The 13,359-nt window shown below is 40.5% G+C and overlaps 1 protein-coding gene across 1 annotated transcript; it reads left to right on the top strand.

Moving 5' to 3' along the window:
* The first annotated feature begins 7,511 nt into the window (after positions 1-7,511).
* On the top strand, positions 7,512-13,005 carry LOC5508298. The gene is made up of 3 exons (XM_001628860.3): positions 7,512-7,807; positions 8,925-9,066; positions 9,514-13,005. The coding sequence occupies exons 1-3, from the start codon at positions 7,751-7,753 to the stop codon at positions 12,639-12,641; spliced, it is 3,327 nt and encodes a 1,108-aa protein (XP_001628910.1). The 5' UTR covers positions 7,512-7,750; the 3' UTR covers positions 12,642-13,005.
* The last annotated feature ends 354 nt before the right edge of the window (positions 13,006-13,359 follow it).

The raw sequence follows: 13,359 nt of genomic DNA on the forward strand, positions 1-13,359 counted from the left end.
ATTTATAGCGGAGCCTGGGGCGAGCCTGCACAAGGCGTGCTCTGATTGGCTATTTTGGTATAAGGGCCAAGGGGTTGTATTTCATATTTGCAAAATGGCGGTTTCCATGAATTTAGTTTCCTTTTCAGGGCCCCAGGGGGTGGGGAACAGGGTGCACGTGCCCTTCCCCAATATTTTCAAAAATTATAAGGAAATGACCAGTAGGGGCGTGGCTGTGCCCCCCCTCATTTTTTTCTTAACGACTACGTTTCATGTGTCTCTTCTACCTTTCTTATTCATTGTTTGAATCTCGAAAGGTATTACTTTTACTTTATATCGAAAAGTTGAATTTACAAAAACGTAGGAAGAAACCACCGGACAGCCTCTATCTGCTGGTGTGCGTCGGACCTTGTGGTCTGCGTCGACAGTTGATTAATTAATAAAACCTTTAAAAGAAAAAGTCGACAACAACGCAGATTTATGTTTTTTAGAACGATATTTCGGCAGGCCAATACCTGCCTTCTTCAGGTTATAAATGAGTTACAATGGCATGTTATAGCTAGTATATGTACAAAGTTCATTGATGATTAACTAACAAAAGGTAAAAATAGTAATTGAGTGACAAAGTACAAAGTTCATTGATGATTAACTAACAAAAGGTAAAAATAGTAATTGAGTGACTTATGGAAGATGGTAAATAGGGTGGTGTGGATTACTAAGTAGCTAAACGGTTTCACACTGACTGAGTCCAAAAATAGTCCGGTCGCTTAGTGTTTCAATCTATACATAGCGGACAAAAGCACCAAACTTGGCATAAAGATAGCCAAGAGGATGCTAATCAATATTATGACCGGTGCCCACCGGCATCATTAGCGGATCCATAAATAAAGTAGAATAATATTTCAAGATAAAACTGTCGTCGGCTGCATTAAAATGATTTATTTAAGAGAAAACGTTTTCAAAGCTAGACCCAATCTCCCTCAGGGTTATCCAAGATGGCGGCTTATATTGGCACTGTATATGCCGTAAGTACCTCATAAAATCGCGTATTTTAGGTAAAAAAGCTCATTCTTTATGTATCAAGGACGTACAATGTCTATAACCTACTAAATATGAAATATTGTCTTGATTTTAAATTATAGTATAAAATTATAAAATTTATTTCTTCTAAATCTGCGATTAATCGCAATTATCGGGTATTTTGACGTTGGCTAAATAAAAAGAGGGAGAGATGGATTTAATAAGGGGGCTTTGTAAGTGTCTGTCAACTAGACACCAAAGACCAATAAGATGCTTTAGATATGCCTTCTTAATCAAAGTTATTAGGTTGTGATTCTTTTCTTGAGAATATTAGAGGATTTGGGTGTTCTGCAGAAGAAACATCTGTAGAAACTCTCAGCAAAAGAGGGATGTAAATAAGGCCGCGTGGGGCCTGGGTTCCAGTAGGTTTTCCTTCTTCTTCGAATGTAGCTTTTTATAGCTATTTATATATTTCTTGGCTCGGAATTTGCTAGGATACAGCTGAAATGATAGAAATCGTTTTCAAATATGTGAATTTTGATCTTTTTTGTGTCTTGAAAAGGTATGAAAATCTTACCACAGGGTACCCGAAACACCAGATTTCTAAAAAAATAATAATTCCTCTTTATTTATGGATCCGCTAATGGTGCCGGTGGGCACCGGTCATAATATTGATTACCATCCTCTAGGCTATATTTATACCAAGTTTGGTGCTTTTGTCCGCTGTGTATAGATTGAGCTCTTTTTGTGCGCTAAGCGACCCGACTAAAATTACCAGCCACGTATTTAGGGAACACGAAGACAATCTTTTAGTTTTGTGTGGCTTTGGTTAAAACAGCTCGTTTTACTGCCATATATGATCCTTTTTGAATTTTTGTATTTATACTATACTCTCCTTAAAAAAATGTACATATGCTCGTCCAGAAAATGCATTTTAACCCTAAGGGATAGCAAATTCTGTGTGGTTTCTGGATTTTTTTTTAACCCTAAGGAATAGCGGATGATATAAAATAATTATCAAGTTTTCTGAGTTTTATCAACGACTGATAGAAATTTGATTAAACAGAAAGTCTTACAAATTGTTCCAAGGAAGTGTGATTTGTATTTTTTGGGGGGTCGGGTCCCCTGGTAGACACCCTAAGGGATAGCAGGTTTCCAGAAGACCCTAAGGGATAGCACGTGGGGCGAATTTTATACCCTACGGGATAGGACGCGGGCTGGGTTAAGGGGGTTTTGCGTATTTTATCGGGTAGTAAAAATCACAGTTTGTGATAACTTACGACCATAATTAATAGTATAGATAACTAATAATTTAATAATAGAAAACAAAACAGAAAACAATTTAGAATAGGAAATATGACATAAAAGCCGGTAGCGTGTTTGTTGAGGAAACACTGCTATAAACACAAACAGCCGGTCCGGAGTGTGCTAGCCGATTGCTAATTTAATGATTTCAAATAAATAAAAGACCTTTAAATGAGCACTATAAAACTAAAATCTATGGTGCTGCTTTGTCGGTTGCAAATGCGACATTTATCATAACCGTCAAAATATTTTGAAAGCCTGGCTATACTTAGTTTCATGGCGCGTGTGTAGAGTATGGTTTTAGCCCCCCCCCCCTTAAACTTTTTTTAGCCGGTGACATATCGAAAATGTTTCTCTCCCGAATATCGTTCCGAGTTGCTCAACCAGGGAAACATCTACTTATGCTACAGGCTTTGACGCTGAGGCCCATAATAAGACATACATTCAAAACTCATTTTCATGAAAACAGCAATTTTGGGGGTCGTTGAAATCAAAACTTAATAAAAGCAAAGCACAAAAAGAAAATGAAAAAATATATGAAATATTCAACATAAAATGGCGGGTAATGAGACAATACATTGTGACGCTACTCGCCATAAAATGGAATTTAATTTCAATTCACTTTACAGAAAATCTCTCAAAATGCCGGTTTCCAGCTGGCTGATTTTTGATTATATGTAGATGGTCCTCACATAAACACAAAACATTGTCGTTTCCGCTTAAAAAAAATTGTCGGTCGCTAAATATTTGTATTTATATCGTTGTATATCTTCAGTATATTCACATGAATCAAAATACGCATGTATTCAAAAGTATTGTCGAGATCAAAGTATATATCCACGAGTATAAATTGACACGTTTTTTCTCGCTGTGAAAATTTGACGTATTGACGAAAACTAGAGTTCCTACTAGTGCCTCACTGATAAGACAAGTGGCCATTCGGCCGCTGGCTTTAAAACCTAAACTTTTGATATTACATAATAAAAGAAAATCAGAATTTGTAGCTAGTTCTGTCGAGCTCGTTCTGTCAGCTGGGCTTCAAAACCTGTTCTTCCTCGCAGCCTGAAGTAGCCGTATTATACAACTGTCTCTTTGTCCGTGTTAAGCTTATCTGAAATGTTATGGTGCTTAAGTCACGGCTGTTCACATCGCATTTAGTTCTATCTCTTCATCTTTGTGTAATTTTTCCCTTAGCCCGCTGGCTGTGAAATAGATGAATACACTTTTCTCCTTTTTCCTCTTTTCTTCGTCGGTAAATAGTTTGTTATCCTCTGCCATACCAAGGGTTTCTGTCTCTTCCTTTCGTTGCTGTTGATATTTCTTGCGATGTAGTTTATGGCAATGATTCCAGCAAGCATAATAGACCAAAAAGCAGCCGAAAATCACCAAAACCGCCGCAAAACCACACATTAACACCACAAGAGCAAGCGCCATCTTTTCCATTTTTTATTCGTTATTTCCCCAAAGAGGAAAAATGAGGTATGAGGTTTACGCGTTGTCAAGTCTTGTGCTCCGGCGATTTTCCTTCCCTGATAGACAGCTAGTTTGGATAATATAGGCTAAATTATAGAATCTACCTTGCTGTTGGTCTCATCATAACAAAGATTGTATTAGGCCTTTTGTCCCATTCTTCCCCTTATTTCGGCTCTCACATGTGATGACTATTCGCCAGTTTAAGCGGACTACAAATCACCAAATGTACACGCGGTTTGTTTCTTACTACAAACCACCGACAGCCTTTCTTGACACAAAACTCCAACTTGTATAGCAATTAAAATACAATCAAAAGAACGATCCAGATATTAAGGATTTTGATGTATACATTCCGAGTTTTGTTAGTGATATGTCGCAAGTAAATTAAGCGAGAATTCTCTTCGATTATGCAAAAACGGAAAAGCTCACCTGTTGTATGCAAATGACTCGAGACATATCCGTACCGAATTGGCAAGGTGTTTCTCATCGGCTTCTTTGCTTAGCGCAAATATTGGTGTTACTACAATCCTTGAGACACGCACAATAAACGCAAATAAGATTGCTTCATTAAACTGCATAAAGGAAAATTTACCGATACTTTTGACAATAGCAAATTTGTATGGGTCTGAAATGCTAAAGTTTAATTTTATTTAAAAAAAAGATATGCACAGTTGGTATTCCTGCTTGGTGAGGTTGAAAACTCACCTGTGCGGTGAGAAAGACTTCAAGGGGATTTCATAGATACTATTGCATCTACGAAGCTGAACGCGTTTAAAGTCTATTATTTCAAGAAGGATTCACTTTGATTTGACACTCGAGTATAATATATATATATATATATATATATATATATATATATATATGAGGCGGTGTGGTTTCTATATCTTGTCTTGAATTCGTTCTCGGTTAGTCCTACGTAGATTTCGGAGGTGTTGTTGTCCTTTCTTGTTACAGTGGCTTGGTAGATAACAGATGATTGGAGGCAGTTTCCGTCAAGGGGGCACGCGTTCTTTTGTCTGCAGTTGCATGTTTTGTTGTTGGCGGTTTCTATATCTTGTCTTGAATTCGTTCTCGGTTAGTCCTACGTAGGTTTCGGAGGTGTTGTTGTCCTTTCTTGTTACAGTGGCTTGGTAGATAACAGATGATTGGAGGCAGTTTCCGTCAAGGGGGCACGCGTTCTTTTGTCTGCAGTTGCATGTTTTGTTGTTGGCGGTGGCGAGGGAGGTGGGGGCGTCTTCGGTTGTTATTGATGAGGCGATTATGCGTTTGTTGTGGCTGTCAATTATCTGCTTGGTGTTGCTCAGGCAGCTATAACTGATTTTGATTGTGTTCCGGTTGAAGATTTTTCTGAGTTTGTGGTCTTTAGGGAAGTGCTTGTCTATGAGTGAGAGGAATTTGTGGCCGATTTTGGTGCTTGTGTTCTTGCTAAAAGGGGGGTTGTACCAGATGATGTTGTTGCGCTTGCGGTTTTTGCGTTTGTTTGTGGTGTTTGGTTCGTAGTGTAGCGTGTAGTTATATCCACTTTCGTCGAGTGCTTTCTGGTATGGCGGGGCGGCTTGGTCGAAGGTTTCTTTGTCTGATGATAGTGTAGATAAGCGTTTGTTGATACTGGCAGGGATGTTCTTTGTGATAGTAGGCGGGTGGTTGCTCTCGCGGTGGACGTACTGTAGTGGGACGTTCGGTTTGGTGAAAGGCTGGTAGGTGTTGCGGTTCAGGTCGAATGTGACGTCTAGGAAGTTGACTACTCGCTTGTTGGCTTCTATGGTGATTCGCAGTCCGTTGTTGTTGAAGATGCGGCATAGTTCTTTCTTGATATTTTCTGTGTTTTTAGGTGTGGCGCTTGTGATGGCTAGTCCGTCGTCGCGGTAGAGTCCTACGTTGATATTGAGGTCTTGGAGTTGGGAGAGGAGGAAGTTGCCTACAAGTTCGCATGTTTCAGCGCCGTCTTAGCTTCCCATTGTCACGTCGAATGTCGAGTTGCCTTTTTTGTGCCAGGGTGTTTGGTTGTGAACTAGGATAGAGCTCTTGGCGTGGGTTATGATGTTTTTTTCTTTACCAAGATATATCCCGCTCTACACCTATGTATTGAACACTGTTATATGAACGCCTGCACTCACGCATTATATATATATATATATATCTTGATTTTATCTTGAGATTTATAATCTCCTGATGAGTGGGCAACCACGAAACAGGCTTGTAGAGATGAAACGGTAGTTCGCGTGTTTTTTTCCTACAAACCAAGATATATCCCGCTCTACACCTATGTATTAAGCACTGTTATATAAAGGGCTAATGTATAATTGTACACTTTTTAGAGGGTCTCAATGGGGCTTACCGTAAAATGGCTAAAACGCTAAGCGTAAATTTAAGGAAAAAAAAAAACGTTGACCATAATAACGATGCCGAAAAATTATCCATAACCGTAAAAGTGCTTATTTTTCGAATAGGTATTACCTAAAAGCGGAGCTCCAAACGACCTAATCTTTGCTAATTTTCGCTTGATAATAAATATTATTAATGATATTAAATATTATTATATTTCTGTTTTTGACGACGTCAACGATTTCACAGATCACGCGACCAACTTATTAAGCCCCCTTCCCCCCACATCTACATGACACATAACAAGTTTAGTTGTCATACGATGTTTCGACGTCAGGGTCGTAATCGATGACGTCACATGACCATCACATTGCACCCCACTTGAAACATACACCTACAGATTTTTGTTTTTGTTTCTTTAATGAAATATATATATTTTTTTTATTTTAATGACGTCAGCATATTTTTTTCTAGTGACGTCATTGATGACGTCACAATCACGTGACTATATCGGTGCACCCCCCATAACACCTTCATGACACATACCAAGACTGGTTGTTATATGATGTTTCGTTCATTAGATATGTATATTTTTGTTCTTAATGAAATCATAATAGTTTTCCTTTTAGTGACGTCCTCGATGACATCACAAATCACGTGACCATATTTTTGCAACCCCCCTTGAGACAAACATGACACCTGCCAAGTTTGGTTGTGAAACGTTTCTTTCAAGAGATATGAATGTTTTTGCTTTTAATCACGTTTTTTTCTTTGAGGTCATCGATGACGTCACACAACACGTGACCATATTGTTGCATCCCCATTGACACCTACATTAAACCTATATCGAGTTTGGTTGCCATACGATGTTTCCTTTGTGAAATAGAAAGATTTTTTTATACGCGTGGGAGCTCCGCTAAAATGTTAACATAAATCAGGAACTTCCATTGAGACAGTGTTTGTCACTGGTCATTCGGGCCGTTTGAAGGTCTTTCACACTGAAATAATGTTACTAAAGAAAATCAATAGCTTTCACTGTTAAACTTGAAGTCTTATTTACAATTCATCACAAAATATTATTCCACGCACTGTATAGATACGAATGATATTTAAGGCAGCGTCTATAAATATTTTTACTCCAATTTCTTGTGTCTACTTATATGTATATATCAGTATGATATTTGTGGAACACGGTGGGTAAAAAAATGGCCCTGTTTTCCTTTGTTTTCGTATGTGGAGGTTATTATCGTAACAAAGAAGCGGGCAGTTCCTATTACTTCCAGGAGGTTCACTTTTGACAACGACCTGATCCCGACTTTTTCCGGAAGTGATAAGGAATGTACATCGACCACTGACAATAACAACGGGTAGCAACCAGAAGCAATACACGTGACACGCAGGTTATACATTGTGACTTGCTTCAAGAGTCTGTCGGTAGAAAACAAATCTGTAAAAAACTACTTATATCAAGCTACTCAGCAAAGCAATTCGAGTCACATTTTTCGGATACCAATAGCAAATTTATTTGCATACATGTTTGGCGAGTGGGGTGTTTCCTCCTTTGCCATTGGTTCAAATGATAATGATACGTTTGTGTAAGACCCAAAGCACTTATATCTATTGTTGTGGAAATCCCGCTTGACTTGAAATGGATGAATTTGAAATCAGTCGCCAAAGGTCAGGAACCGGTCTCATAGCGATGCTGGTGAGTAGTAAAAACACATTTTATAAAGAGATGTTGAGATGCTAGAGAAGCAAAAATAAGCACTTTACTTCGATTTAAGCATAATCAAAGATGTCTCCTAGTTTCAGGTCTCAAAGAAATTAAGGTATTTCAATGCAACAAGTCATACGCGAGCTTAGTCCTAAAGGAATTTTGGCGAATTTAATTTTAATTTGTTCAGTTACTCAAGAGCGATTTATTAGCAATTTATTGTTTCAAAAACCCAATATTCTCATCTGGCCTTTACACAGATTAGCTATAAACGTAATATCTACGACAAAGGCAAAGGTGTATTTAAATCTATGGTACATCAAAACATCTTTGATGTTTCTCTGAAGATGAGGAGTAAGTAGAGGGAGAGTACCGGGATTCCTGTGGTCGCCATCAAAAAGTGCTCGTCTAGATTATAGAACCCGCACTTTATGACGGCAATATCCAAGTGTAAAAACCAGATAAGCCCATCTTGGACTAGGCTGTTATCTGTTGCTGATTAGGAGAAATTAGGAGAAATAACCTAGCATTATACAAGAAATCATGCGCCCTGATTGGCTGTGTTTCTTGTGGTCTATCAGGTCTAGACCCTTGCTCACGGCGCGCGCGCGATAAGAATATAAAAAAGTGGAACTAAAACGGTGATGATTCGAACAAGGGAGCCGGGCTTATGGGAGCGCTTATTGGTGGTGGTGGTGGTGGTCTGAATCGATTGAGAACAAAACTTTATTTGAAACGATAGTAAAAATGTTGTTAACGGCAAATATTGTTAACAATCGACCCGAATAACTCGAAAATCTTCACGCTCGAGTTAGTGGAAGTGCTGTATATATATATACAGTTATGTATATAGTGTATATGGAGATGTTGCAAGATTTTCTTCTGTACTTTTATTCTATACTAGTTTATTTCATCGCCTCTGTTAAAAGTCGTTTAACTAGAAAAAGCGCATTTGGTTCAAGTAGTTTTGGAAAATTGCGTTTAATTAGATAACACCATTGAGGTGTGGATAACGTACGTGATTTTTTTTTTTTGGGGGGGGGAATTAATTCTGACTGGATGAGTGATTGAATTGTCTTTAATACGCACTCTTTTGTCTTGTTCTCAGAAGCGTAAATTCGCCGTGCTGATCAGCTTTGCAGTGGCTTCTGTCATCGTACTGCATCTCCTTAGCAACAATCACGAGCCTTATGACCGAACACGTGTGCAACACGTGATCATAAAGACGCGTCACCACAACAACATACGAGGTAAATCCATTGCAAAACTCACCTTTCAATGCTTTAGTGGAAAGTTTACCCTAATAGAACACAACACGTGTCACGTTCTATGTTTGGGCGACCCATAATGAGGATTAGCGGTTTAGGGTGGCCCCTACGCTTAATGCTATGTTTGCACCATTAAAAATGTAAAAGAAAAAAGTATGATGGAAAACCCCATAAACGACGCAACGAGCATTCCCGTATCCCATTCTAAGGAAACCCCCTCCCCCCGACCACGCCCAATGTGGTGTCCCATGATAATGACCACCTTTTGCATGGCAAGATCTCATGTAATGCAGAGAGCGAATAAAAAAAGGTCTGTGGGTAATATCCAAGCCGTAAACATACAATTTATCTTTACCTTTCCTCGAACTAATAATAACAGAAAAAACATAAAGTTTTCCTATACTAAACTATCGTTTCTCTCTATTGAAGGGGCAATTTATCGATTTGATAGAGATGAATTGCGACAAGACAAGCCTGGCGACTATGAAGGTGAAATTGGTCACCCTGTGGTAATGGGAGACCAAAGGCATCTTGAGAAAAGAATGTCATTGATGATGGCTCCACAGGCTGATACCACAGGGAGCCCAGGCGGTGCAGAACACGAGAATGAGAAACTGTTTCCTCTAGCTGATGCACCGGGTGAAGCCACAGGTGGCTTAAAAAGCGAACATAATAGTCTTGAGATACCTAGTGTGAATGTAACGAAATATGAGGGCACTCATGAAACCACAGGAAACCTAAACGCCGAGGAGAAATACCATAAAAATAATGAGAACGTTTTAGATGCATCTGAGCTCACAGAGAGAGAACAAAAACAAACAGAGAATGATCAACTAGAGGATAAGACTACACAGACTACAGAAACCCCCCAAAAGCCGAAACAGCATGATGTAGCCGAAACCAACGTAAACACACGAAGACGGAAAAAAGAAAACGCGCGCTTCAAAGATGAGGCTACAGGAAGCTCAAGAAAACAATCAAGCGATGACGATGTTTACAACACAGGCTACCCGGGCAAGGATAAATTTGAGTCGTGGTCTGAAGATGACTCTGACGTCACAGATGAAAGTGATGATGCGATCTCAGGTCCCGGTACACAGAAAACTACGCCAAATGGAAAGCAATATAAAGCTCAGTATAAAGATGATGACGAACACGTGCGTAGAAAGAGAACGGTTCAAAAAAGTAAATCGCACTCCCATCATAACGAAAGAGCAAAAAATGTAAAACAAAGCTCTAAGCCGCGAGGGCAGGCTGTTGCTGGAAGGCAAATTGAAAGTTGTTCTAATAATAATCTAGGAATATCTTCGGAGGCAAATGTGTCCTTGGACGAGCAAATCACATGTTTGCCATACCAATGGAGTGAAAAAGAATGCCAAGTCCCAAGGAAATATTTCGGTACCTACGATCTTCACTCAAAACCACCTAGTTGCAGCAATAAACCATCTCCGGAAATTTGTACTATAACGACAACATATCGATTCAGTGCCGAAGATGATGTCAGTTTTGAGTGCGATCAGGATTCCTGTGGGGACAGGAAAGTGCTGCTTGGTTGTCGCGATAAGGATTATGGGACGGTTCCGGATAAACGCGATTGGTCAATCTTCCAGACGGTTGAGGATCTGGCGGAAGAGCTTCCGAGACTTGTAAAACAAAACTCGAAACTGGGTTTCAATTTTTGCTTCTTAAAATGCTCCGGTGACGAGAATGAGCAAGCGCTCATTTTCCCGCCAATTCTAAAACATTACCGCAAAGCGTCACGTGACTCAAAAATAAACGTGAATATTTTATTAGAGGACGCGATATCAAGGCCACATTTTTACCGCTCTCTACCGCAAACTGTAGAAGCCTTGCATGAGGTTGAACGTAATTCCGTCGCTAAGCTACTCGACTTTGAAATTTTCCAGAGTGTCGCGTCCTACACGTTTCAAAATTTGCGGATCCTTTTTGCAGGCAAGGAGCTGTTGAAAGCTGGTACGGATAACGCGCATCGCGATAACGGGATGGACCGGTTTTTTAACCGGTTTAGGAGCAACGGTTATCAATCATTCGTTCAGGAAGATTTATGCTTTTTTGACACTTGGGGCTCTGCTGCCTCACCGACTTATAAAGACAAAGTGAAGCCGTTTACGGATGAGTTCAAGGCTTATATGGGGGCCTATAAAAACGCTACGGAGCGATATACGGATAACGGAGGATTGACACATTTTGCCTGTGAAAGTCTTATTTCTCTTGGGTTTACTAACCCTTTCAAAAATCTCCCTAAGGTTTGTTGTAACGGGAGGTTTACCAGTGAGTACTTAATGGATTACATTGCACAGTTCTTGGAAAGCGTTGAAAGGGACAAAAAAGCCGCTCCAGCGGTAATGTACACGCATCTGAACTCTGCGCACGAGAGCTCAGGAAAGCGCATACGCTCTGACGATAAACCACTGGCCAAACTTGTGCGACGCATGGCAAATTTGGAGAATACACTGACCATATTGTTGTCCGATCATGGCTCAAAGACAATGAGCTACGCGTATGAGACATTTCAAGGTCAAATAGAGACGTTTTCTCCCTTCATGTTTATCATAGTGCCAGAAGCCGTGGCCAAGAAACTCGGCTCTGAAAAACTTAAGAATCTAATCTCAAACCAAAAGCGTTTGGTTGGCATATTGGACCTGCACGAGTTATTATTAGGCGTTCTACATCCATCACATGATAGACCTGCAAGTGGGTTGCTAGGGAAAATACCTAGAAACCGGACATGCGCAGAAATAGTAGGTCTGTCGTCCGAGGCATATTGTCGCTGTCGAGGCTGGAATCATTTTATCGATCCTCGGTCCCAAACGGTTCGGTGGTTGGCGGAGATAGCCCTAGGTGAAATCAACAATAGGATCTCCGCGCAGTATATGAATGGCAGCGATTCAAGGAGGGAGGGGTACGGTTCGTGTGCTCGCTTTGTCGGAAAATCCGTCGAGCGGGCACGACAGCAGTTTTCGGGAAACTATATTTTTACAACTCTTAACCTCGTTTTAAAGCCCGCATGGGGTGTTGCGAACGACGAGAGATTTGAAGTTCGGTTGAGTCACTCCTCCATTGCGCGCTCTCATAACGTGGAAGTAGTTAGTATCACGCGGATAAGTCGGTATGGCTTGTACGAAGCATGTGTCGATAAAAGCGTGGACGTCAGGCTGTGCGCATGCGCAAGCAAAAAGAGCAAAAAGCGCGTGGGTCGACCTGACATTGCGCAACTCATGCGCGCAAAGCACTTTGGGATACAGACCGAGGTGCGCAATTTAAACTCCAAATGCTTGATATTCGGGGTGAGAAAATTTAAGAGTAGAGCAATGAAAAAGATGCAGACCAGAGTGTTGGGATATGAGATCGCCAACAGTTGCAAAAGGACTGCGTTTGTAGTGAAGTTGGGAGGGACTTCTCGGAAATCACAGATTTCTCGGAAGTTGCCGTTTACTTTCCGTGTTCAGCCAAGAACTATATCATTTCTCTACTCGGTGAAAAACGCTTGGAGATATGGCAGCTTTAGACCGTTAGTAATGTTGACCCGTGAATAAATAGGCGCGGAGTGATGCGGTGATCAACGACACAACAAAGGGCTTTTCTCGATTTTCCGATCTCTATTCAGGCCCTTTTTAGGGGTGGCCTTGGATGTGGGAGCATTCCATCGTACATCATCATGACACGCTTCTCGCCACATCATGACACGCTCCTCGCCACATCATGACACGCTCCTCGCCACATCATGACACGCTCCTCGCCACATTATGCGAAGTTTAAAGTGACAGAAGCACCCTACCCATGATGCATTGCCACAGCACCAATTTTTTCAACATGTTTACAAATTCTGAAAATATTGTACACGGTATACGAAATTATCTAATTATAGAAATAAAATAAAGTCTAAGCTTTATACATCGATTATTTCGTATACTTCATACATGGCAATAATAATGCAATATCTCATGGAGCAGCGGCGTAGCCAGGATTTTTAACATGAGGTGGCACAAAATGCAGGCGCATACACAGGGGGTTGCGCAGGGCCCTCACCCCCCCCCCCCCCCCTTGGCGACCAAAAGTGGGTCATTTCTTATTAAGGAATCTTCAAATACTTATGCTTTTTCCATATGATTTCAATGACTGCGTACCCTCCCCCCCCCCCCCCCCCCTCAGTCAATCCTTGGTTCGCACCTGAAAGGCCCTTTCAAGGTATTTTCTCCTGCATTTTTAGATGATGTTTCATAAATTTACTGTACTTTTGGCTGCTAGAAGGGG

Source organism: Nematostella vectensis, chromosome 12, assembly GCF_932526225.1.
Source record: "Nematostella vectensis chromosome 12, jaNemVect1.1, whole genome shotgun sequence".
Taxonomy (NCBI): Eukaryota; Metazoa; Cnidaria; class Anthozoa; order Actiniaria; family Edwardsiidae; genus Nematostella; species Nematostella vectensis.

What these genes read in the sequence shown, in the direction of transcription:
- LOC5508298 (XM_001628860.3), top strand. Translation starts at nt 7,751, where the DNA reads ATGGATGAATTTGAAATCAGTCGCCAAAGGTCAGGAACCGGTCTCATA. An exon ending in CCGGTCTCATAGCGATGCTG is followed by an intron (nt 7,808 to 8,924) that starts GTGAGTAGTAAA and finishes TCTTGTTCTCAG; the next exon opens with AAGCGTAAATTCGCCGTGCT. An exon ending in TCACCACAACAACATACGAG is followed by an intron (nt 9,067 to 9,513) that starts GTAAATCCATTG and finishes TCTCTATTGAAG; the next exon opens with GGGCAATTTATCGATTTGAT.